Raw genomic sequence first — 27596 nt, forward strand, 5'->3', positions numbered from 1 at the left:
CAAGAGACAGCTCCTTATTATATTTGCCCTACATAGTGGCGTTTGAAACTTCAACAGTTAACTGCTATTTCTCCTAAACTTAATTTTTTCACGACTTCTACCATGTATATTTCCAAGTGAGGGGGAAAATTTTTCAAGTTATTTCTATTTCAGTTTCTGTATAGCTATGCAGAAATTTATATTAAAATTCTTCGGTTGCGTCCAACGGACTGGTTTCCACTATTTAACATGCAGTTGCATGGTTCATCTATTTTGCTTTCTTAAAAGGACCTGTGTGCAGAGAAAATGCCAGTTAACATCTTTTCACCTATTTTTAGGGTAAATTTCTAATTAGAATTGTCTACGTTTGTCATAATTCAGTATTTTCAGGTTATATGAAGTTTAGTGAGAGGCACTAGTCCGTAGCTCTTCCACAAGACTTAACAGTCAGTAGACTAGCAACTGAATAAATGTGGAGCTTGAACTATCTTAATGTTGTTAGGATTGAAGTATAGTGGATGAATTTGAATGACTTTCGTTTTATGCCTAGTATAATAATGTTGTGGATGTTTGGACTTGTTAGGTTAGGGAAAGAACTTTCACATAATTCCTGCTGATGTGAATTTTCTGGGAGTGATTTTGAGAAAGGACACTTTTTAGTGCTCAAAGTCATGATTTAATCAATGAATCAGTCTTTTTTTTTTTTTTTTTTGGCTGAATTTTGTTAGGTCAGCACAGAATGTAAGTAAACTCTATATTGTAATGATACTTAAATTTATCTGTGATCCTAAGCCTCTTAGAACAATTGTGGTAACTTACAAGTTTTTAGATTCTAAGTGGTCAGTGTGCTTTGTTGTGAAAACAAATCTTATCATGTGTCAAAGGACTAATTCACCTCATACTTACTGTTTTCCTAAAAACACAGATTTTTAAGTGTTATGGTTTTGTGTTTGAAATTAGATGCTGACAACAATTTACGGATTGAATCTGGGTCCCAATTTCTGTTTAATATTGAAAAATATCTTTGTGAATTCTGATTTTATTTGTCATAACTATTTTAAGATGTGATTCCTCAATTGTATCTTCAATATCAGTGTTTATTTCAACTATGTCAGTTCAGATTTTCTCAAGCAATAAATATTTAAGAATTTCCTTCTAAGAGGTTTTGGGACAAAAGCTTAAGAACTAGATTTGCATTTTCTTGGTAATATTAAAAGTTAAAATATGTTTGATTCATTTGGAGAAATTTGAAAGGGTTTTTTTGTGTGTGCATAAAATTTTTTAAATTACAGTTTTTTCAAAGCATATTTCTTGAATGAGTAAAAATATTTATTCCTCCTAATTAGGCTGTAATATTGGTATTCTTCTCATGAAGAAGGTGAGGCTTAGGAGAAGCTAAGTTAACTATAACTACCAAAAGATCACTTAATAGGTAAGAAAGTTTTCTCAAACCCAGGTCTTGTGACACAAATTAGATGCTGTACTACTGCCGCTATGTGTCTCAAGGTTAAACTTTGAGGCATCTCCTGTATTGGCAGATTTCCTTTTTTTTTTTTTTTATAACTGTGTACTATGTTTTGTAATACTGTACTTACTTTTAGCCCTAGCATCCTATCTATTATCATTATTTATACCCTGCCAAATATTCACTTACTAGTTTGAGAAATATTCATTCATGTGAATTACAAAAGAAGCATTTATTTTTGCTTTCAGCGAATCTGAATGCTATAAATATAGAAACTCATACTGTTTATATAGGGCAGATTTGTGCTGTTGCTACAATTGTTTCATGGCTTTAATTTGTTACATAAGCAGTTACTAAATTGTGCCTTTGAAATAAATACTTATGAAAGTTTAAAAATGACTTCAGTAACATTTAGCAATGTTAAAGTTGGGTCAGCTAATGTTTGAAATTCTTCATTTATAACTTATTGAAGCCAGAGACCGTTTAGAATTCAGCATCTTTTATCTTCAGATGCTTGGGCTTGAAATGGAGTTTGGTGGGGTCTAATCAGTCTGTTCTAGCATATATCTTGAAAGTGGTTGACACCTAATAAGGTGAAGGATAAAGTGATAAATGATCCTTGTTTGGTGGACACTTCGGAGCAAGATGTTCCTTGGCAGGGTATACTGGCCTGGTTTAACTTTGGCTCTGTCCATGCTCAGTTCAGGTATTCTTTGGGGTTGGATTCAAATGGATTTAAATTCTCGGATTGACCTGCAACAGAACAGGCACAGATTTCGAAATCAGCTGTTCCTTAGGATCTTCTTTAAGATTTCCTTCTCTTTTTTTTAATCGTGGAATCTAGGCTGGCTTTGGACAAGCTTTGGAGGTTATAGCAAAATATTAATCTTGTCAGGCATTTATATAAAGGAATTTTTCTTACTCCAGAGTTTCTTAATGTAGATTCTGTTCATTTTCAAGTGTGAAGTGTACTTAATCTGAAATAATGTTGCCCTGCATCCCCAAGACAGTTAGCTTTAGCATATTTATTTATCTGTTATTGGTCAGATTTGTGCCTATATACACCTTATATTCTTGTTTACTCTTTATATAATATGAGACATTTCTTATCAGTTCACAGCATTTTTTCTGGTTGAGGTTTAGAAAAGGAATTCCAGTAAAAAGTTTGAGTTCATATTACATTTACAATTGAGCTAACAATTACATTCTGTCACAGAGGAATAAATGTTTTAAGGTTCACTTATATTTTTTTGAAATTATTTATAAATGTATGTGAGAGCAATATTCTTTTGATGTTTGTCCAGCATTTTAGCACTGGTTTGTCAGTACACACTTCACTATAACTGCATATATATGGTAATAATTTAACTTGTAATGCATTTTATCTAAAAATCTCCAAGATTTAAATAGCATTTTAATGTGGTAGCAATGTTTTTGAAGAAGAATTCTAAATGAGTCTGTGTATCTTAACATAATTTTTTTAAATAGAAGTTTAAATCATGTAACACAAAATTAACCATTTTAAAGTTGTTCATTGGCAATACATTCACAGTGTTGTGCAACCACCACCTGTATCTAATTCCAAAACAATTTATCACCCCAGAAGGAAACTATGCACCCATTAAGCAGTTACTCCCCATTCCCTTCCTCTCCTAGTCCCGGGCAATCACCATTCTACTTTCTGTCTTTATGGATTTAACATAAAATTATTTTGAGCCAAGATTGAGAAACAGTGTTATGTATATTTGAAAATGCAGGAAAAAACTTTGGGATATGATTGTTGGGAATCAAAAACCACTTCATTCTTTGCATTCTTCTCTAAGTACAGTAGGCATGCTGCCAAGGATTCTTTGTGGAAGATAAGTTTGGAGTCATAACATTCAAAATTTTAGTTTTGGTCACTCCAAAGAAGTTGTACTCAGACTCTTGACTCATTAATATTTTCTCATTGGGTTGTGAGAATTAACTAAATTTTAATGGGCTTTGCAAGTGTAAGCAATGAATGCTTTCTTTAGTCTGTTGTCTGTAGCTTGTTTGCCTTTTGGTTTTTCTTAATGTGTAGAAGAAACTTGGAGTATTAATAGACAAGGACTTATTTGAGGCTGTATTATAAAATGATTGTTAGATTGAGACTTGTTAATCTTTATAAATCTAACGCTATGACTTCTATTTAGCTAATCTTTGAGGCTGTTCAGTGTTAGGATTTGCCTGACAAATTGCTTGTTGAATAAATCTTCGAAACCTTAGTCTTGGCTCTGTACCTGATTCCCTCCAAAAACACAGATGCTGTTACAGAACTAGTTGGTTTGTAGCTTTTAAAAATTGGTTAGTTGGTTGATTGAGGGAGAAGATAAAAAGCCTTTTTTTTTTTTCTGGAGTGAAATATAGTAAAGTTGGACTTTTGTAAATTCAGAATTACTGCTAAGTTTGAAGTTTTAGTTTTGGGCTTCGGAAATAATACTTTTATCCTTAAATTCAAAATGATACTTCCCCTAATTAAATTTAAATCTTAAAATTTATGATGAGAAGTGAAATACAGGTTTTATGTTGTTAAGGAAAGTTGTGTAAATGGTTTACAGATTCAGAAGCTCTTAAGGGTAAGAATTTAAAGCTTGATATTAATTTCTCCCTTTTAGGGAAAATTTAATTGATAAATTTAGGTGTAAGAGAAACGATAAAAAATTATGAGGAAGAATTATATAAAAATATTTAGAATTCAATGCTGTAAAATTCCTGCTTTTCTTTAATGTGACTTTTCAGGAAAATATCAACTCTCTTTGCAAATAATTTGTATTTCTATGTTTATATATACCTCATTACTCTTTGATAGTAACATTTATTAGAAAATGAGTGCACTAAATTAATACATTCAATCATAAAATAACATCTTTAAATAAGGTTATATTTAGAGATCTATGCTTATAAGTGTAGTTTAGTGGAAAATTTTGTGAATGAAACAGGGTCATTATATTCTTAGCTTTATTATAGAACAGTACATCATCTATCCAGATCCCAATTTGAAATAAGTAGACAGAAGGACCTTTAACATGAAATTAATTAACTAAATCATCTACATTAAGGCACTGGCTTAGAAGCTCTCTTGATTTGTTTGTAATTCTGAGAAGTTGATCTGTTTTCTACTTCCACAGCAAATTAAAAGGTGCAAATTAGGTGTGGGAATAGAGGCAGTCTAGGTAAGATGGACAGCAAGTGGGTTAACAAGATAAAAATCACGTTAGCTTGGGACCATTTAATACAGGAACACCTCATTAGGCTCTGAGTGTATGATTAATTAATTATTGTGTTGTGCTGTATAACCTATTGTTCCTGTGGGAAAATTCAATCATGTTTGTAATTTTGGTAATCATAAAACTATATACAGAGTGTATTAGAACAGACTTTGGAGTCATATATCTAGGCTCCCATGTTTTTTAAATCAATTAATTAATTTTTATGGTGGTACTGGCGATTGAACCTAGGACCTTGTGTATGCTAAGCATGAACTCTACCACTGAGCTATACCCTCCCTGCTAGGTTCCCATCTTAAACTTTATGGTCCTTCATATCTAAAAACAGAAATGGTAATACTTTCTTTTAAAGAATTGCTTTGAAATTTAAATGAGATAATAAGTATCAATTTAGTATAGTACCTAACATATAGTACCCATTCGACAAATGCTGTTTTCTTCCTTAAATTCTGTTTAACAGAAATTGCTTCAGAAAGACAATCATCTAGACTATTTGAAAGAGGTTTGCTGTAAAATGTTAGTATTCAAGCTACAGATAAATTTTATATACCTTAGGATTGACTGAATGTGTACTTGTGGATTTGGTGGTAAGAAGTGAAATTCCATTCTCATTTTCTTCCCACATTAGTCTTTCATTAATATGGACCTGTGCTATTTAATACCAGCCACCAGCTACATATGACTACTTAAATTTTAAAATTTTAATACTTTTTTTAAGAGCAGTTTTAGGTTTACAGAAAAATTGCACTGAAAGTATAGCTTCCATATATTCCTTCCCCACAGTTGCTTCTGTTAACATCTTGCATTAGTGTGGTGCGTTTGTTACATAATTGATAAGCCAGTATTGACAAACTATTAACTAAAGTCCATAGTTTACATTACAGTTCATTCTTTGTGTTGTACAGTTCTGTGGGTGAGATTGTCTTCTTTCACTTAATGTGAATTTAAGGTTCTTCCATGTCTTCCCATGGCTTCATAGTTAATTCTTTTTACTGCTAAATAATACTCCATTGTATGGATCAATTTAAGTTTTAATTGATTAAAATCAAATAAAATTTAAACTTAGTTCCTCAGTTGTACCAGCCACATTTTAAGGGCTCAGTAGCCGCATGTGGCTGGTGGCCACCATATTAAAAAACACAGATGTAGAACATTTCCATCATCTCAGGAAGTTCTATTGAAGAATGCTAATATAAACCAAAGTTCAGTTCTCTGTTTATAGTCATTCTCACAGAGAACTTACCTAGTTGCATGGCCTCAATTTTTCCTCGAGCCTACATTTTTAAAACTTTCGTTTGTGCTACCAGCAACCCTAAACTATGTTTGTTTGTTTAAATTTTATTTATTATTGAAGTGTAGTTGATTTACACAAAAGTGAGTTTCAGGTGTACAAGAAAGCAGTTCAGTTATACATATACACTAAACTAGGTAAATGGGAAATTTAAAATCCGTTATTTGCTCAAAGAAACAACCTTTCCAATTGTTGTCCATTATAATATGGTTTCCTTCCTATCAAGGCATCATCTTTTACTTTACTCTTCTTGTCACTGAAATCTGGAGTCATATTTTTCTTTTCTCTCTAAACCCTTTGAATATTTATCAAAGGTGTACGGATCTCAGAGCTAAAAAATGGCACAGTTGAGGTTAGAATCTAGATCTCCTTTTTCTAGTTCACTATTGGGACCTCCACTAGTTGGAGTTGTTTTTACAATCAATTCTAAAGTTGCGGTCACCTTGAAGAGCTTATTGGAGACTATTTGATTATGTACTATGTAATTTTAAATATTGTAAATCAAAACTATAGAGGTTATAGCTATAGATTTAATAAAAAGTGGTGTATTATTATTTTTGTTCTTTAAACAATTAGAACTTGAAGAAATTTATCTTATTTAGCTGATTTCTCCCTATGATTCTGATGGAAAAATATTTTTTCCTGTGTGTGTGACCCATTTTAGATAATAAAAACTAATTTCCAGTACTAATATGAATTAGCTGGTAGGGATGAATAGAATTTAACTGAATATTGTTGCTATCCAAAATTCTATTGACACCAGTTTATATTTGTCTTCTATTTGAATACTTTGACTGTAAAATCCAATTTGGTTCCCATATGAACTTGTATCTTCTGAAACGTATCATGTTAAAGTTTTCATAGCTTGAAAAATGGAGAGCCTTCTGTCAGTCTCTTTTGCTTTTCTTTTGGGGTAATCTATACCTCGGCTTTTGCTGATAGTAACCATACTGTGTATGGTCTTGATTTGATCTTCTCTGTGTACTGATTATACTTGCTCAAAATTCCATTTTTGCGGAGACATTCTGTTAAAGAGTAGTAGTCTTCTATGTTTAAGTACTGTATTTAAAAGGGAAAAACCCTGAATTTTAACCTTCATTTTGAAATGCTTTCTCTATAATTACTGCTCATAAAACCTGTGTTTCATATGTCAATTTTTACATTAACTACTGTTTTGATTGAAACTGTCACTTTTTCTTGAATTTAGCCTCTTTAAATTTATTAAAGACTTTTTAAAAATGTAAGGTTCTCCATATATTTAGAAAAATTGAGTTATGGGTTATCTGGGTCTATTTTCCTGGAAGTATCCTTTTATTACACAGGTCTGCAGTTGATGAAACCTGCTCGAAAGGGCACAGAGTTCCTTTCAATTTATTCTCTTTCTACTGCTTTAGAAAACAGAAGGGGAGTGGGGAGAGGGCTTTTTTTTTTTTAAATAAAATCCTTAGAATAGAAATTGTAATGTTTAAATCTCTTTAAAAGCACTTAAAAGTAACTTAGAATATCACAAAGCTTAGAACAGATAATATTCTTAAGAAAGTGTTGTTGAATATTGAAGTTGCAGCGTCTATTCCCCTTATGGTTGACATGCATTAGTTAATTCACTGTACTCAGAATGTTAAAATAAAACTTAAAGCTTCTCAGTTGTATCATGACAAGATGGTGAGGGGGCAGAGGGGAAAGAAGAGGGGGAGCAAAATTCTGTCAACAGAGTCTCCATATTTGAGAGAGATTTCAGATTCAGTTGTTGATTTTTTTTTCTGTTTTGTTTTTAACATACTTTTTTTAAGAGCAGTTTTAGGTCCACAGTAAAATTGAGAAGAGGATACCAAGATTTCCCATATATTCACTGGCCCAACACATGCATAGCTAGCCTTATTTCAACATCCACCTCTAGAGTGCTACATTAGTTACAATTGATGAACCTACATTGATGCTTATAGTCCATGATTTACATGAGGGTTCACACTTGGTGTTGTACATTCTATAGATTTGCACAAAGGTATAATGACAGATATCCATCATTATAGTATCATATGGGGTATTTTCACTGCTCTAAAAAATCCTCTGTGCTCTGCCTATTAATCCTTCCCCATCCCAACTCCTAGCATTCACGGATCTTTTTATTGACTCCATAGTTTTGCCTTTTCTGGAATGTCCTATAGTTGGAATCATATAGTATGTAGCCTTTTCAGATGGCTTCTTTCACCTACTAATATGCATTTAAGTTTCTTCCATGTCTTTTCCTGGCTTGATAGCTCATTTCTTTTTTTAGTACTGAATAGTATTCCATTGTCTGGTTGTACCAGTTATTTATCCATTCACTGGTGGACCTCTTGGTTGATTGCTTCCAAGTTTTGGCAGTTATGAATAAAGCTGCTATAAACATCCACGTGCAGGTTTTTGTTTGGACTCAAGTTTTCATCTCCTTTGGATAAATATCAAGGAGAGTGATTGCTGGATTGTATGGTAAGAGTATGTTTAGTTTTGTAAGAAACCACCAGACTGTCTTCCAAAGTAGTTTTGTTTAGTATTCCTACCTGCAGTGACTGAAAGTTCCTCTTGCTCCACATCTTTGCTGTTATCCATGTTCCAAATTTTGGCTGTTCTAATAGTGTGTAGTGATTTCACATTGTTTTAATTTGCATTTCAGTGATGACATATGACATGGAGCATCTTTTCATATGTTTCTGTGGAACATAATATTGTATAATTGGAATCATGCAATATGTAGCCTTCTCAGATTAGCTTCTTTTTCCTTATCTTTTTAATCTGCCACTTCAGTTTCAGTTTTACCTCACTTATAGATATTTTAAAGGATGTGGTTAATTTCATAGGCATTCTTTCTTCTAAAGATTAAGTACTAGCATTTAAAAATACAACTTATCTTGTGATGATAGTTTCTGCTCTCTTTCTTCAGGGACTTGCCATTCAGCTTTATCTTTTATGTAAATTGTCCAGCACTATCTCTAGAAATATGAAACTTGCTACAGTCAGGTAGAGTGGTGATATTTTACAGTCATTCAACAATTTTTGAGCAGATGTGTGCCATGCAGCAGCATTACAGCAATATGAACTTTCTCTTATAGAAAGAGCTTAGAATGTATTGGGAACATCAGAGGGGCACCCTAATACTTATTGGGCTATAAAAAGATTTCTTGAAAGAGCTTTGTGAGCTGAGTGGGACTTAAAGGATGAATAGGGACTTAACATTCCAGATTTAGAGAAATACTTGAGTTGAAGAAGACCTAGAGGGAAAAAGAATATGTTTTGTGCAGGGAAATCTTCATACTTTTGTTACTATAGTTTAAGATATGAGGCAGATGATGATGAAAAATAAGGCTGGAGAGGTAAGTGGGGGCCACATGCCAGGGATCTTGTATGGCACATTCAGGCACTTGGAATTGATCCTGCTGAGGTACTGTCTGAGAGTTTTTTCTTGATGTTTGTTTTTTAAAGTGATGCTTGTTTCTAAAATACATGCAGTAAAGGGCAAATTGTAGGAGCACATCTTTTTGGGGGGGAGTAATTAGGTTTCTTTATGTATTTTTTAATTAATTTTTAAAATTTTATTTTTTAGTGAAGGCACTGGGGATTGAACCCAGGACCTTGTGCAGGTTAAGCAGTCAGTCTGTGGTTGAACTATATCCTCCCCTCCAGGAGCACATCTTCATGACCTTTTACATGTATACATGTGTGTAACCACCACCGAGATCAAGGTATACAGTGTTTCTAGCACCCAAGAGTTCTTTTCATTCTATTCTTTCCCAGACAGCAGTACCCTCCCCACTGCCTCCCACCTTTCCTAAGAGTTAATTCTGACTTCTAGCACTATAGTTTGTTTTGCTTCTTCTTAAATAAAATCATACATCATGTATTCTCTTTGTGTCCTCTATAGATTAAATCCTACAGTAGGTGCTTTTTTGTATCTGGCTTTGTTCATTATAATATCTGTGAAATCCATGTTATATGTAACAGTAGATCAGTCATTTTATTCTTATTATTGCTGTATACTATTCCATTATATTGATTTATCACAGTTTATCCATTCTATTGTTTGTGGACTTTTGGGGTGTTTACAGTTTGTTTTCAGCTTTTTATGAATAAAGCTGCTATGAATGTTAATTGCATATGTCTTCTGGTAGACATATGTAGTCATTTCTCTTATATAAATACCTAAGAGTGGAATTTTGGGGTCATTAGTAGATTTTTGTTCAGTCTAAGTAGATACTGCCAGTTTTCCAAAGTGAATGTGCTGTTTCACACTATCAGCATTGTACAAGAATTTTATATGTTTGTATCATCTTTAACACTTGGTATTGTCCGTTGAAATTTTTTAGCCATTCTGGTAGGTGTGTGGTGGATTCCCATTGTCATTTTAATTTAAATTTCCCTCATGCGTAGTGATATCATGTAACTCTTTAGTAAACATATATACTTTTGGCCATTTTGTTATCCTCTTTTGTGTAATGTCTTTTCAAGTCTGTTGTCCTTTTTTTATTGAGTTTTTTGTCAAAGAAGAAATCCATAAGTGGATGACCAGCAGCTGTGAGGAGGGTGGAGGAAGGCAAAATCGAAGCTGGAGACAGAGATCAGTTAAAAGGTTACTGTGTGATCCAGGTGAGAGAGACTGTATGGTATATGAGGGCAGTGACTTTATTTCATTCAGGGCTACATCTTTAGATCCTAGGATATGACACATAATAGGTGCTCAATAAGTATTTTTTTGAGTAAATGAATACAGATTTCAATCAAAGAAGTAAAGATGGAAAGGAAGATATAAATGTAAGAGATAATACAATTTTTAATAGGGGTGGAAAAGGATGGAATCTAGGATGATTACCCAGATTACCAGGTGTGTATATTGAGTGTCAAGTTGTATTGTAGTGTAAACAGAAATAAAGACTACAGAAGGAATTACCAGTTTAAAAATAGGGATAAGCTTAGTTACCATGTGACCTTGAGAATATCACCTAACATCTATATGTTCAGTTTCTTCAACTCTAAAATTGAGCTATAAGGATATCTAATAGAGTCATTGAGAGGACTCAGTGAGATAATGCATTTAAAACACCTGGCACATAGAATATACTCAAAAAAGAGTACAGATAGAAGCAAATAAAAATCCCTGTCTTTACGGTTTATTACATTTTCTGGTAGTAATGGTGGGTCCATGCCATAAGAAGTAAAACATAGCATATTGGATGGTAAGAAGTATTGTGGAGTCAAATTAATCAGGAAAGAGGGGAAGCATAGTTTGTGTGTGGTACTAGTGTGAATGGGGTTGAGGGATCAATTTTAAGTTGATCAAGTAAGGCCCTCCCTAAGGGAATTCACATAGTACTGTGTGTAGGGAAATGGGGAAAAGGTTCAGGATTAGGAGAAGAGAGGGACAAACTGTAATCTGAGATAAGAAAGCAGGGCTCCCTGGTTTTACCAAAGAATAGAGTAATATTAGTAGATTTTTTTTTTTTGTGCAACCCATGGCAGTTAGACTTATCCCATCCTTTATCCCCTCCTCCCTGCAACACACACATTACACAATCCTAAGCATTAATTTATTCCCTAGAAGATCATCATTACATATTTTGGGGATGTGTTTTGTATTTAATTCTGATATAGTAGCAACAGATCAGTAGGTTCTCTTACAGTAGCTACTACTTGGCAATAGCAAAATATACTCTTTTACAATTTACCTACTTGTTCCAAAACACTATATCTATATATATTTCTGTATATCTATATATCTGCACGTGCACACACACACACACACACACATTGCAGATGTGGGCTTCTGTGTTTGGAATCTATGTAGCAATTTGTTCAGTCTTTTAAACTCCTCAAAATGAAATTTTGCCTGGGATAACAGTCTATAACTGATGCTAAAATGGAAAATGAATCCATTCTTCTTTTTAGCATTTTTCAAGTATGTGCAATTGAAAGTCATTGTGACTTTGTGTTTTGGAAATAGTTGAAATTCTGGCAGGTATAGTCCATAAAAATGAACAGGAAGTAGTGAAAAAATGTTCTTAAGCCTTGGCTAGTAGATTATTTGGACAGTATATTTTAATACTACTACTATTATTATTATTTTACTATTATTAAATATGTTAGATTATATCTTTAACACAGAAATTCCCTAGGTCAGAATACAGGTTATCATCCAACCATTTCAGAAGAGGTATGTTGCATATATAGCTCACCTGCCTGTTTTCTCTTTGTCGCCGAGTTCCAGAATCAGCTAAACCTCTGTGGTAGCCACCAGGTGCCACAAGGAGTCTAAGACACAAAGCTCCCTTAAGAAAAAAAAAGAAAAGAAATGAGTTAAAAGTAAATGTAGAGGCTATTAGTGTGATAAATGTGCTGCTTTATTTTCTTGAGTAAAGAGGGGAGTCTTTCTTCTTAAGTTTTATTATTGACACCTGTTTTTGTTCTAGTTCGGTGCCAGAAATCTGCTGCATTCAAAATCCAAATGTCATCACTAGGGCAAAAATGAGTTCATATGAAGAGTAGCTTCTTAACTGTGGTCAATTTAACTAGAGTGTTTTGTAACCGTTTAATAATATAAATGTAGGAAAAACAATCTAACAAATATGTTGAGTAAAAGAATACAAAATACATCCTGATGATTTTGTTACATAAAATTTTAAAACAGGCAAAACTAATCTATAGTATTAGAAGTGATGATAGTGGCCTTTGAGAGGAAGACTATAGGAGCACTGGTTGGGAGGGATGGTGAGGGGAACTTCTGGGGTGCTGGTAATGTTGTATATCTTGGGGATGCAGGTATGCTCACTTTGTGGTAATTCATTGAGTTGAACACTTGATCTGTATACCTTTTATGTATGTATGTTATTTTTCAGGACATTTTAAATATCTTTAACTATTTATAAAATTAAGATTCATTCTCTGTTTTTGTCCAATGATTATTTCTCAGTGAAATTTTCTAATAAAATATTTCTGTGGTTCTTCCCGAAAGAAATACAGTAGTTTCTATAACCTGACTTTTTTTTTTTTAATAAACTAATAGGCTTAAATAGTTCCAGGATTCTTGTACTAAATCTACTTATTTTTTTTCAATAGGTTGGCTTTTAAAAAATTTTTTGAAAAGAGTGATGTATTTATTTAGGTTTTTGTGTGTGGGATGGGGGTGCAGGGAGGTAATTAGGTTTATTTATTTCTTAATTTTTAGAGGAGGTACTGGGGATTGAACCTAGGATGTTCAATGATAAGCATGCTAAGCATGTACTCCACCACTTGAGCTATACCCTCCCCCCCAAATCTACTTAATTTAAAAGTAATCATCCTCAAATTAAACATAAAATAGATAACGTTTAATTTAGATAGATGTTTACTTATGGCTGACTAATAAAATAATTATTAAGAAGTGTAACACATTATAAGTTGGAAGACAATGTATTATAAATGGAAAAAGTACAGGATTTAGAATTGGACAAGTGTTCAAATTATGACTAGACCAACTAAATGAGCTGAGTAACTTTTCAGTTTTCTTTCCTTCCTTCATCAGTAAAGTAGAGGAGATATCTATCTCAAAAGGTTGTTGGAGAATTAAATGAGAAGATTTGTAAGTGCTTAGCACTCAGTTCCCACTCCTCCCTCCTACAGTCTTGGGATAGAGGGCGGAAAGATTTGGGGAGTATATGAAGATAGTTGTAGGTAGGGTAAAGCAAGTATAACTTGCTGAAGATGGTTAAGGTGATGAAGATAAGGAACTTTAAGTCTTTAGTAGTAAAGACTAACAACATCTAGCTTGGACATATATGAATCATCAGTATTAAGAATAATATTGCTCTGGTACGTCAGCATGGAGGACTGTTGCATAGTTGACAATTTAAGTGTATTAGATTGGAGTATAGTAAGAAGCTTGAGATAGATTTAAATTGAGCCTAAGTGATACATATTTTTAATTCTAAAAGAATTTGTTCGCCACAAACCCCAGCCCAAAATTCAGCACCCTTTCCTCCCCGAATTCTTGCGACATTTTTTCCTGGTTGGTTGATGCAAAGGCAAAAAGATATCCTTTCAGTGGTTAGAGAGAATCAGTTGCTTGAATGATTTCATGTCAGTGTTGTATTTATGGTTTTGCAATAAAACGACCTTTAGGAAAAACAAAATAAAAACAAGTAAAAGGCTTTGTTGTCTATGCTGTGCTTTGAAAATGTTACCCTTTTGGTACCTTGAATGCTCTTCCCTTTAGTTACTGATAATTTATGCTGCAGGAATAAAGAACTAAATTTAGGCATGTTCTGTTTATGAAGTATTTAAATGTATTAGTAATTTTTAGGCCTTAAAATAATAGGATAGATTCACTCTGTTAAAAGAGTGTATTTCAGTTGAGAGAACCTTTCAAATTCCAATGTCAGTGTTATATTCAGTATTAGTCTTTTCTCAAAAGGCTATGATGAAATATATAAATGTAAAATTATTATGTCTTAATTGTATTATAATTACATATAAACAATCAAAATAACTATTATTGAGTAACATTAAGTTATTTTTATCTAGGTAGTTGTTTACAATATAGGATTACATTTCAATCCATATATTTTGGAAGGAAATATTTTTACAATCAAAATTGGGTCTTTCTTCACAGGGTGTTATTGCTGGAAAACCTTGGGCCTCAAAAATCTCAGACTGTTTCATCCATAAATTAATTGATACTCTGCTGAGAATTGTAACACTGAGTAGTGTTATAAGAGGCCTTCATTTATTTTTCTTCTTTTTGTTTTTATTTCCTGCTTTTAGCTTCATTTTTCAAGATAGTTAAATTTTTTCTCTTCTCTGATATTGCCCTGCATGTTGTTGCTATGGAATGTCCCAGAGAAATGGCAAAGTAAGTTAAGGCCAAGAATAATAGTTTAACTTATCTCATGGGATAGGGTGGGGTGGGAGGAGATCCAAGATTTTTTTCTTACTGACAATAAGATTTTGTTTGATGTAATATCTTACTTATGCAGCTTATTCTTCACGTTCACAAGAACTGAGTCTTGGTTCAGCTCAACAGTTTATTAGCTTTGGACAAGTTATTTAATAATGTTGAAACTCAAGAGTTACCTGTAAAATGGGTATAATAATGCCTCAGAAGAGTGACTGGGCCAGAGGGAATACTGGATAAATTTTTAATGTCTGTATTTCTCCTTCTAAATCAGAGGCAGATAAAATGAACCTTAATAGAGGAGATGGTAATAACATTTTAACAATTTTTTAAATGTCAGTTTGGAGCATATTTAAATGAAATCTTCAAAGCAGTGTAATTTAGCTATTTAATAGGGTTGTGCTGTGCTCATAGAACAATTTGTAAAGTATTTTTAAATTATTACATTAAAAATTTGGAAACTAAGACTTTTTTTATAAAAAGACTTTAATAACTATTTAACAGATTTTTTGAGCTATAATATACGTACTATAAAATTCCACTTATTTTAAGTGCACAATTCAATGATTTTTAGTAAATTTGCTGAATTATGCAGCCAACACAATTCAGTTTTAGAACATTTCCGTCACCCCTAAAAGCTCCCTTGCCCTAATGACTATTAACTTTCATCTGTAAGTGGCACAAATTGCAGAATTTAAAAATAACACCTTGGGAGTTAGGCTGGTCTGAGTTTGAATCATAGTCCTGCCACCTGCTAATTTTGTTTCTTTGGATACTTCTCTGTACTTTGGTTTCTTTATCTTTAAAATGGAGATAATAACTACATTACAGTGTTGTTTTTAACATTTAATTGATTAAATACAGTATATAAATAGGCACTGAAAGTGCTGGCACCTAGTGGGTGCTTAACAGATACTTGTAACAAATACTGATACTGATGGTATAGCTTATGTTGTGATTTAGATTTGTGATAGACATTTCAGTAAGAAAAGCATCTGAAAACACCTAACATAATGCCTTACACGTGGTTTACTTTCAGAAAGCCAAGCTCTGTTATGTATCATGTCATAATTTTGTGTACAGTAGTTCTTCTGTAGTTAATTTAATCACACTTAAACCTCGAGGCTTGCAACATGTAGTTGTTATTTTGCAACAGAGGCCTGATTAGAGTTGAGTTACTACAAGGCAGCTACAAGAAGTGGAGTTTGATATCTGCAAACTAGTCACTTAGCTAGTGGAATGAGTCAGTGTTCTTATTATTTACTGTTCATTGGAATAATTTTTTCATACTCTGATAAAATCTCATTTCTTTGTAAAAAGAAAAAGCTCTGAGAAAAGTCTAATGATAATATTAAAAATTAATTTTATTAATATGAAAATATAAAGATGTCTTAAGTGATGGTTTTTATCCAGAATTTAGAAGTTGGGATAAATTAGTAAAACGTTAAATGTCAAATTCTGTACAGTAGCTCCATGTAATGACATGAAGAAGGCATGTAACCAAATAAAATAACTTTTTAATACTTTCTGTGGGCAGTCTTCCTGGTGTAAAAATGTGTATATTATTGGGGAAGTTATATGATATTTTTTAATTTGGGCTTTCTTCAAGATAGACTGATTGCTAATTATCATGTGTATTCTGAATTACCTATTAATTATCAACAGTAAAATCACTAATAGTTGCCATTATTTAAACTGATGGGAAAGTTAATGATTGCTCTCATCATTGAGCAGCAGCAGAGTCACTCTTGGATTTTTTAAGAAATAAAGAGGATTCATCATTCATGCTCTGTTTCTTTTGTTTTCATTTTTTTTTCCTTTTTTCTAAAAATTGAAGTACAGTCAGTTACAATATGTCAGTTTCTGGTGAACAGCACAATGTCCCAGTCATGCATATACATACAGGTATTCATTTTCATAATATTTTTTGTTAAAGGTTATCACAAGATATTGAATATAGTTCCCTTGCTATACAGAAGAAGCTTGTTTGTTTTTATCTGTTTTTATATATAGTAGCTAACATTTACAAATCTCAAACTCCCAAATTTATCCCTTCCCACCCCTTTTCCCCAGTAACCATAAGATTGTTTACTATGTCTGCACGTCTATTTCTGTTTTGTAGATTGGTTTATAGTGTCCTTTTTTTTTTTTCTTTTTTTAGATTCTATATATGAGTGATATTGTATGGCGTTTTTCTTTCTCTTTCTGGCTTACTTCACTTAGAATGACATTCTCAAGGGCCATCCATGTTGCTGCAAATGGCATTGTTTTATCATTTTTTGTGACTGAGTAGTATTCCATTGTATAAATATACCACAACTTCTGTATCCAGTCATCTGTCGATGGACATTTTGTTGCTTCCATGTCTTGGCTACTGTAAATAGTGCTGCTGTGAACATTAGGGTGCATGTATCTTTTCCAATTAGAGTTCCCTCCAGATTTATACCCAGGAGTGGCATTGCTGGATCATATGATAAGTCTGTTTGTAGTGTTTTGAGGAATCTCCAAACTGTTTTCTATAATGGCTGCACCAAACTATATTCCCACCAGCAGTGTTAGGAGGATTCCCTTTTCTCTACACCCTCTCTGACATCTATTGTTAATGGACTTTAGAATTACGGCCTTTCTGACTGGTGTGAGGTGATACTTCATTGTAGTTTTGATTTGCATTTCTCTAATAATTAGAGATATTGAGCATTTTTTAATGTGCCTATTGGCGATTTGTATGTCTTCATTGGAGAATTGCTTGTTTAGGCCTTCTGACCATTTTTGGATCGGGTTGTTTGTTTTTTATTATTACGTTATGTGAACTGTTAATATATTCTGGAAATTAAGCCTTTGTCAGTCGCATCATTTGCAAATATTTTCTTCCATTCTGTCTGTTTCTGATTAGGAAGGTTCTAGTAGAATTATTCCTAATGAGTTAGATTTGGGCATATCTCTAACACATAACAATTTATTGGCAGGCTTTGAGCACATGTGCTTTAATTAATAGAATTTTTTTTTTCCTGACAAAACCTTACTCTGAGGAAGTTTAAAGAATCTGGATGTTGGAATTTTAGTAGTTTTATTTCATATGTTTACTCTTGACTAAAAGAATATTTATTACATCCACAAAGTCATATATCGTGTGTGGTTTAGAAATGTTTTATGGTTGAAGATGATGTAAACAACTGTCTTTGAGAAGCTTGGAGACTGTTGAATGTTTGGAAGGATGACTTTTGAGAAAGATGTTTAAAGAATGAGGAAGTAGAAGTTCTTCTTAGAGGTAATAACTACAAGTAATGACACTTTGAGTCTCTAAAAAAAATACTTGCTTTATGATTTTGATGATTGACATAGAATCATCAAAATGTGACTTACTACTCTTAATCATCATATTTCCCAGGCAAAGTCAAACTTTTAAAATACTATTTACCCCTTAGTCTCTCAAACCTATCTTTATGGTCAAAAGAATGTTTTTATTTTTAGTGAAGAACTGAGTGCTGATTCTGTGTATGTTTATCTATCCAGTTCATTATATTTGTTTTTAAGAACTGTTTTACTGTAAAATGTAAGAGGTGTAAATCAAAATAATCAATAAACAGTCTATAATAGGAATAGAAAAGAGTTTTATTTGAACCAAACTGAGAACTACAACCCAGAAGACGGCCTCTCAGGTAACTTTGAGGAACTGCTCTGGAGAAGCATGGTTTTCAGCCGTTTTATGTCATCAGAATACAGAACATCAAACAAGTCAGGGATACGTTCCTTCAAGGTTTCCGAAAAACAGTTCAGCACCTACCCAGTGAGTCAGTATGGCCTTGGCATCTGGAAAAGGAGTCTTACCATCAAAGGAGTACAGGCGTTTTAATATTTATTTTTTAAGGTGGACATTCTTTACTTCTGGTCATTGTGCCCTTTCTTAATAATTAAAGCAGATGTACAATGTATATTTAATAGGCCACAAACAGGCTGTTCTAGTTAACATAAAATTTAAGTCAAATCATATATAAGCCAGAATGACTTCAGTATGTGAAAATTTCTTTTAATCAGAGGTTAGCAACTATATACTTCATTTTACTAGGTTAATACAAATGGAAATGATACATAAAATTAATAAATTATACTAGTTCTTTGAAACATTAATTCTAGAGAAGTTATTAAAATGATTTTTAATGAATTTTGAAAAGAACTAATAAATTTTCATGGTTTGGCTATCCAAATGTGTAAAAGAAGGTCAATTTAATAAGGAAGAATGTTTTGAATAGTCTTAATATTAATTTATTTATCTTCTCTTGTTTTCATTTTTTCAAATATTTTGCACTTGTATAAGTAACAAATAATTATGTACATTTTGTAAGTTGCCCAGTTATGTAACTGCTGTTAAGTTTGTTCAGTATTTTTCCAGACCTTTTTCTTCCATCGATTTATATTCATTAATACCAAGACTAACATGTAGAACTTTTTAAAGATACTTTTAATATTTAATATGTATTTATATATCAACCTATTTGGATAAAAAAGGAAAGTGTTCATCTGAGGAGATGAAGTAGGAATGAGAGCTAGAGAGATGGGAGAGGTGGGAGGATGACACTTCACTGTAATCATTTTTAAAAATGTTTGATCTATGTGATCATATATTACTTTAAAATTTTTATATTACTTAAGATTTGTTATAAGCATTAGTCTGATGAGATTGTGTTGTAAATATAGAGGAAATATGTGTTCATTTAAATTGGTGTTTTCATTTTTCTATAGTCTCATGTTTTCAGCAGTTGTTTTATTTCAATATATTTGAGTCATTGATTCTTATTTCCCTTCCCCTCCCTCTCCAAACAGAACCTTCTTTGAGAATCTGATAGAAGTCATGGATTTTATTCCTAGAAGAATGAGCATGTTATATATAAACAATATTACATATTATTTCCAAGGTTAATGGATGCCTTGATCTATGCCAAATATTGTTAACTGTAGCTTTAATATAGAGTGATATTTTTAAAATCTTTTAGAGGTTCAATGAAGGGTTTATGTCCAAGGTAATACAGTTGGGAAGCAGGGGACACTAAAACTAGGAGTCAGGAAGCTTGGTTTCTAATCCTGGATGGCTTCATGACTTTAAGTGAAGCTATTTTATTTGTCTTTTGTCTTTCGTCTCCCCCATGTCAAATTGGTATAGTGGAAAGTGCGTAGGCTGTAGTGTCATGTGCCTGCCTGAGGTTTATGTGTCTTGACTTTGTCATTTACTACCTGTGTGACCTTGGACAAGTTCTCTGAATGCTTTTTTATTTCTCTATGAGAAGGAAAGTAATTCCAACTTCTTTGGGTTTTGGAAATCAAATAAAAAGAGGTGTTTGAAAGCCTAATAACACATGAATCAGGGTATAAATAAATCAGATTATCTCATCTTGAAAAATTAGTCTAGAACTAGATGTTCTCTAAGGTATATTTTATCAGTCATTTCTCTTATGATTCTGTTTACACAATTCTTGATACAACAGAATAATTTGGGAAATTTGTTATTAGCAGCACTGATCTGAAATCATGTGGGAGAGCAGTGAGGTATTTTAAGTCTGTGTTTGACCGTGTTTTCTGTTTTCTACGGGGTTGGACATGTACTCAAATAGTTGCTGCAATTTAAAGATTGGTGAAAGAATAATAAAGATTAGAGTTTCTTAATCTGGACTCTTTAAATACCCTAGAGATTATGAATAGATTTTCACAGGTCTCTGAACTCTTTGAAATTATATGCAAAATGTTTACTGGGCCTGAGTTCTAGTGAGAAGCGAGCTGTAGCTTTAACAGTGAACAAGGCAGATTAGGCGTTTGCTCTCATGGAGTCTACATTTTAATAAAGATATGCACTGAGTAAACAAAGATATAAGAAAGAAAGTACAACTTACAGATGGTAGAAATGTTTTATAGAGAATTTAAATATACTGATGGACTAGAGAGGAGTTAGAGGTTCTTTTAGAGTCTCAGCTGGTCCGGGAGTTCTGAGGAGTTGACATTCTTGATGGCATCTAAGTGATAAAGAGTGGCCTTCAATTCAAAGGTTAGACAGAATAGCTATCCTAAGTTTATCTGAAGATGAGAACAAGCTTCTCTTGAGTAGCTGGAGGATGTTGGGGTAATGAGGACAAGTGTTAGGAACTGAAGTTGGAGAGATAATTACAGGTCTTATCATTTTGGGCTTTGTAAACCGAAGTACAAAATGCAGATTTTATTCTTAATGTAATAGAGAGTGATTTCAGGTTATTGAACTGGAGAATGATGAGAAAAAGAAACTCTAGAGCTCTGATGACTCACTCCAGCATTTAGGATTTTAAGAGATCAAAGCAATAAGCCAGCAAGTTGGGGAAGGATAAGGGGAGTGTGGTTCATCGACACTTTCAAGAAGGAGAAGATAGTCATCTCTTTCATAGCTTGTCGAGAAGACAAGTAAGTTTAGAACAATGACCTGACCATTATTACATTTGTCGGCAAGTTTGCCAGAGAAGAATTATTGACCATCGCTATTAGCAGCTTTGTGACATTGATTTTTCTTTCTTTTTTAAAAAAATGAAGTATAGTTGATGTTTGAATGAAACTGCAAGTAATTCTTCCTTCTTTATAATCAACTTTTAATCTATGAGTGGTGATTTGGTTAAGAGTTTGGATTTTGAGCCAGAATGTCTGGGTTAATACCACAGCTCTATTTGTTTTTAGCTTATTTAGCCTCACTAAATCTCCATTTCTCATACACCTGACAGTTGAGCAACGGGTTAGGGATGCTGACCCTTCACGCAGTTTGTGTGTGTGTGTGTGTGTGTGTGTGTGTGTGTGTGTGTGTATAACTTATAGTCAGCCCTTAGGCACATAGTTCCTCCTCATCTGCAGTTCTGCACTGGAGGATTCAGCCAACCTAGATTGTGTAGTACTGTAGTATTTACTGTTGAAAAAAAAATCCTTGTATGCGTGGACCCTAGCTATTAAAACTTGTGTTGTTCAAGGGTCAACTGTATCTGTAAAATGGGATAACAGTGCTTACCTGCCTATTACAGTTTTGCTCTGTGTAAAGCATTTAGCACAACATGTGGCACATAGCTGTATAAATAGTAAAAGTTACAGTGATTGTGCAGTGAAACATTTATATTTTGTGCTCTTTTGGGTTTCTGTAGTTTATAGTGTTTGAGGGAATAAGTGCTGTTTTGACTATACTTCATGATTAATGAACAAATTATAAATTCTCTGCAAGACCATACTAGTAAAAAAAACAAGAAACCATTAGTTCTACTTTACAGAGATTAACACAAAATCAGATGCTTTGTAGGCATTAATATAAACTGCTATGCTAATCTATAGAAAAGTTTGTATGGATGATACTTTATCAACTTAATCAGCATCAGCAGACATTTTCTAATTAATATCCAGTTCTCATTCTGAATATTATGTCTTCTAAACACTTAGTTTTTTATTCTTTATTTTGGAGCATTCTGTAACCCCAGACACAGTTGTAGCATTTGACTCTGATTATTACATACTGTGTTTTCTTTTTTTGCACTCTGGATGATAATCTCATTTTATTAAGTAGTCATAATTTAATATAAACATACTTGTAACTACTCGTTCTATTTACAGGTGCATTTTAATAAAATTTATAATTAAAACAGTATAGAAATCAGAATGTGGACAGTTTCTCTTTATTCCCCCCCTTAACAAGGCACTGGGAATTGAACCTAGGACCTCATGCATGCCAAGCACAGGCCCTACCACTGAGCTATGTCCCCCACACCCCAAATGTGGACTATTTCTTTCTTTACTCTTTCTTGTTATTTCAGGGGCTATTTGAACGTGCAGATAATTTTTAGATCATAAATATGAAATTAACTTGATAATTGTGTAAGCTCTTAAATTTTTTTCATTGCCCATTTGTCTGATACACTTTGCAGAAACCCAGTCAAAGCTGAGGTTGCTCAGAAGGTAGATACTATGTGCTGTTTCACTCTTTCCCTAACAATTCAGTCTGTCACATAGTAGTGCTTAGTAAATATTCGTTGAATGAATGGATAAAATTTTTAACATACCTAATGGAAGGTGTTCTTTCGTCAATAATGGGTTTGCATTTAAGGTTGAGTTAGTTTAGTAAAACATGAATTAAACATAATGCTTGAAAAATAAGGTGTGTAGATAATTTACTTTTCTAGTTAATTACAGCTTAAATGAAGTTTTCTTTTTTAATCTTTGTAAGCAGTCTGTACTGGGCATAATCAAATCTTTAAGAACTTCTAATACTGTGTTACTTTACTGTTCTGTGCATTGGTTCTCATTTTTAGAAGCTACAGCTAGATTAAGTACAACAGGTATTGTTTAAGATACACACTAGAAATTTTAGGTTAGCTCTTATATGTAATGAAAATTTATATTAGATACAGGTGATGGGTTTTGTGATTTGGTTTTTAATCCCCCACCAAAAATAAGAGAGAAGACAGTGAAATATGGTTCTGGTTAGCTGTGATTGTTCTATCATTCTTAAATTTTGGAGTTAAAAAAATCTTTCGATGTAAATAATTTTAACTGTGTTCTAACACAGCACACTACAGCAATAAGTATAAGCCATAACAGAGGTTTATAGGTCTTTATCAGTAAATAAAACTCTTAAAAATAAACCTGCAGTAGCTTTTAATCTCATTACCCATACCGAATTTGATGATAAAGTAACTTTAAGGTAGTTTTAATTTTAGGCCAATTAAAAAAAATTCTTTATTAAGATATGACATACACTGAAATGTATACATCGTAAGTATAGAGCTTGATACATTTTCACAGTTGAACAGATTAATTTGCACAGATCAGAATATTATAGGCTGCCTTAAAAAGGCTAATTTTTAAGTAGGATGCAATCGTGGACTTAGATAAACTTGAGACTTAGATCTAACTTTATTACTAACTTACCACCTTTGGCAAATTATTTCCTCTTTCTGGGGTCTACTCCCCATCTCTAAAATGCGGGGATGAGACTAGATGTTTTATTATGGCTCCAATTTTGTAAAAGTGCAAAAAGGTATGCTGTGGTGATATAAATATGGTATAAAAGGTTATAGATAGTAGAGTGAAAATGCACAGTTTAATTGAAAAGGAAGATACTCATTTTTTTTTTCTTTGTTTTCCAGGTTATATTTCACACTATGTGCTGACTATTTACAGAAGATATTAAAAAAAAAAAAAAGATAAACTTTTTTCAAAGATTTTGATTCCAGTGGAATCTTTGCTTTAGATTTTGTGTGTGTGTGTGTTAGTGAATTGTAACTACAGAAGCAATGCCTGTACAAGCTCCACAGTGGACGGATTTCCTCTCCTGTCCAATTTGCACTCAGACTTTCGACGAAACAATTCGAAAGCCCATCAGTTTGGGTTGTGGCCATACTGTCTGCAAGATGTGCCTGAATAAACTCCACCGCAAGGCTTGCCCGTTTGACCAGACCACTATCAACACAGACATTGAACTCCTCCCGGTAAACTCAGCATTGCTGCAGCTAGTGGGTGCTCAGGTAGGATGGGTAACGTACTATACTTATTCTGTGTGTGTGTGTGTTCTTCCCTCCTGAGAGAAACACGTCGAGTTAAAATTGAGTAATATTGCCTTCTATTTAAATAGATAAAATTCTGTTCAATACTGTGCGTATCTTTCATTATGTTAGGAGATTTATTGTGGTACTGCAGTATTTCTCAGTCATTGTAAAGTAACATTCATTCAGTCTGGTTCTCAGACTTTGTCAACAACCTTAGCTATTCAGATAATGACAGAAACCTATGAGGTAAGTCACAAAGTCTTCTTAATGTTGAGGAAAATATTCACAAAACTATTGCATTTTACTTAATAGGAAAAGTGAAGCTGCTTCAGACAATTTTACTTAGTAGGCACTAACTGAAATGAAAGATGAAGAAAGTAACAAAAACTATAGAAGACAGCCTTTGGAGCCATTAATCTAGAGTAGGAGAAAATATCCCTGGTAGGTTAGTCTGGGAATTCTGAAGGTAATGTTCTGAAAGTTTTGTGTCAGTGTTTACAAATATCTTTAGAAGGTTTCACAAAGCCAAGGGAGGCAGGCTTTTGAGAGCTAGATATGATTCACCTAAATAATCTGTCACTTAAATTAATTTGTGTAGTGTGAGTCTAAAATTATCACATGTTTCCCATATATCATTTTCTGATTAAATGTCCTAAAACTTTGGATCTGGCCCTACTAATATTTGCTAGATTGATCTGCCTGTAAGTTGATAAAAAGCAGGGTAGGTTGATATTATGTATGTTGGAGATAAAGAGAGCAGTTCTAGAACAGCTTATTCAAAAGGAAAACTTATTTACAAATCCGACTTGATGAAGTTGCCAACAGCACTACAATATATTTGTCAAAAGGAAAGTACAATTGATTCTTTTTTTCTTATATACTTAATTTTTCATTTCATAATCATTTCAATTTGTATTTTGAAAATTCCCATATGGATTCCAAAATATTTTGGAAATGTTTTAAAAATAGACTTATTGGAGATAACAGTTTTAGAGATACAATATTTTAATAACAAATAACCAAGACTTAACTTTTTTCCACAAAGTTATGTGAAGATGAACTAATTCTTTTTCTGCAGAATTGAGTAAGACCCTGCCATCTCTTAACTGCAACAACTAATGTTTACAAAATTTGAGAATAGGACATTTTAATACTTAGTGGCCATTACTTTAACCCTAAAGACTTCTATTAAAAAGCTATCAGAGCTAATAAATGAATTAGCAAGGTACAAGATACAAAATTAACATGCAAAAATCAATTGCATTTCTGTACACTAACAATTAATAATCCAAAAGGAAATTAAGAAAACAAGTCCACTTAGCACAGCATCAAAAAGAATAAAATACTTAGGAATAAATTTAGTGAAGGATGGGAAAGACCTTGTATACTGAAAACCTCAAAACATTGCAGAAAGAAATTAAAGGATACATAAATAAATGAAAAGACATCACATGTTCATGGATTGGCCAACTTAATATTATTAAGATTATACTACTATTCAAAACAATAGATTCAATGCAAGCTTTTTCAAAATTCTAGTGATTTTTTTTTCAAAAATAGGATAAACCTATTCTAAAATTTATATGGACTCACAAGAAACCCCATATAGCCAAAACAGTCTTGAAAAAGAATAATAATGTTGGAAGAACCATGCTTCCTGATTTAGAAACTGCAAAGCTGCAGTGATCAAAACTGGTATGCTGGCATAAAGACTGACATTTAGATCAATGGACTAGAATAGACAGTCCGTAAATAAACCTACATTTATGATCAAATGACTTGCTGAGACCATTCAGTGGGGAGAGGGCAGTCTTTCCAACTAATGTTCCTGGGGAAACTGGATATCCATATGCAAAAGAATGAATTTGGACCCCTTCCTCACATAGTATACAAAAATTAACTCAAAATAGAACAAAGACTGTATGTTTAAGAGCTAAGACCACAATACTGTTAGAAGAAAATATAAGCATAAAACTTGTGACCTTGGAATAGGAGTGAGGTTTTTTAGATATGACATCAAAAACACAAGGAAAAAAAGATAAGTTGAGCTAAATCAAAATTTAAAACTTAGTGCTTCAAAAGACTGTCAAGAGAGTGAAAGAACAACCCACAGAATATGAGGAAACAATTGTAAATCATGTATCTGATAAGAAACTTGTATCTAGAATGTATCAGGAAATCTTACAAGTCACTTATAAAAGGAAACATAATTTTTAAATGGGCAAAGATCTGAACACCTCACCAAAGAAGATATACTGATGGCAAATGAGCAAATAAAAAGTTGCTCAGCATCATTTGCCATTAGGGAATTGCAAATTAAAACAATCAATCAGAGGTACAAACTGCTATGTATAAAGTAAGCTACAAGGGTATATTGTACAACATGGAATATAGCCAACATAATATAATAACTATAAATGGAATATAACCTTTAAAAATTGTGAAAACAGCAATAATGAGATATCACTACACACCAGTTTGAATAGCTCAAATCCTGATAACACCGAGTGCTGGTGCTGATATGAAGCAACAAAGACTCTCATTTATTGCTGATAAGAATATAAAATGGCACAGTCACTTTGGAAGTTGTATGGTTCCGTTTGCATGAGATGTCCAAAACAGACAAATCTACAGAGATAGAAGCTATGTTAGTTTTTTCCTGGGGCTGGTGGGGGTTTGGGAGGAAATATGGCAGGGGTGACATTAAAAGAGTATGAGGTTCTTTTGGGGGGTGATGAAAATGTTCTAAAATATTGAGAGCTGCATAACTGTGAATATACCAAAAGTCATTGAATTATATACCTTAAGTGAGTCAGTTAGATGTTATGCAAATTATATCAATAAAACTGTTACAGAAACAAAATTTTTTATGTAATAATTTTGTGCATATGTATAGAAAAGATCTTTTGAAATAATTCAGTAAATTTAGTAGTTTTCATGTTACCGGTGTATAAAATATATTCAGTAGGAATGCATAAAATATACTCAGTAAAATATTTGATTTTAATTAGTGAGCACTCAAAACACTTTTTTTTTTTTTTTTTGACCTCTAGGTCCCTGAGCAGCAGCCCATTACTTTGTGTAGTGGAGTTGAAGATACAAAGCATTATGAGGAAGCCAGGAAATGTGTAGAAGAATTAGCACTGTACCTGAAACCACTCAGCAGTGCTAGAGGTAAATTGGATGA

General features: G+C 32.9%; 1 protein-coding gene across 2 annotated transcripts in view; it reads left to right on the forward strand.

Moving 5' to 3' along the window:
- The window catches only part of RC3H1 (ring finger and CCCH-type domains 1), a 68273-nt gene that overhangs the window by 1259 nt on the left and 39418 nt on the right, over positions 1-27596 (forward strand). For both annotated transcript variants that reach the window (XM_072946076.1, XM_072946077.1), the window contains exons 2-3: positions 24011-24388; positions 27463-27583. In XM_072946076.1, coding sequence (XP_072802177.1) covers positions 24158-24388; positions 27463-27583 — 352 coding nt within the window. In that variant the 5' untranslated portion in view covers positions 24011-24157. The remainder of the gene's footprint in view (positions 1-24010; positions 24389-27462; positions 27584-27596) is intronic.

The sequence above is a fragment of the Vicugna pacos genome, chromosome 21 (genome assembly GCF_048564905.1).
Source record: "Vicugna pacos chromosome 21, VicPac4, whole genome shotgun sequence".
Lineage (NCBI taxonomy): Eukaryota > Metazoa > Chordata > Mammalia > Artiodactyla > Camelidae > Vicugna > Vicugna pacos.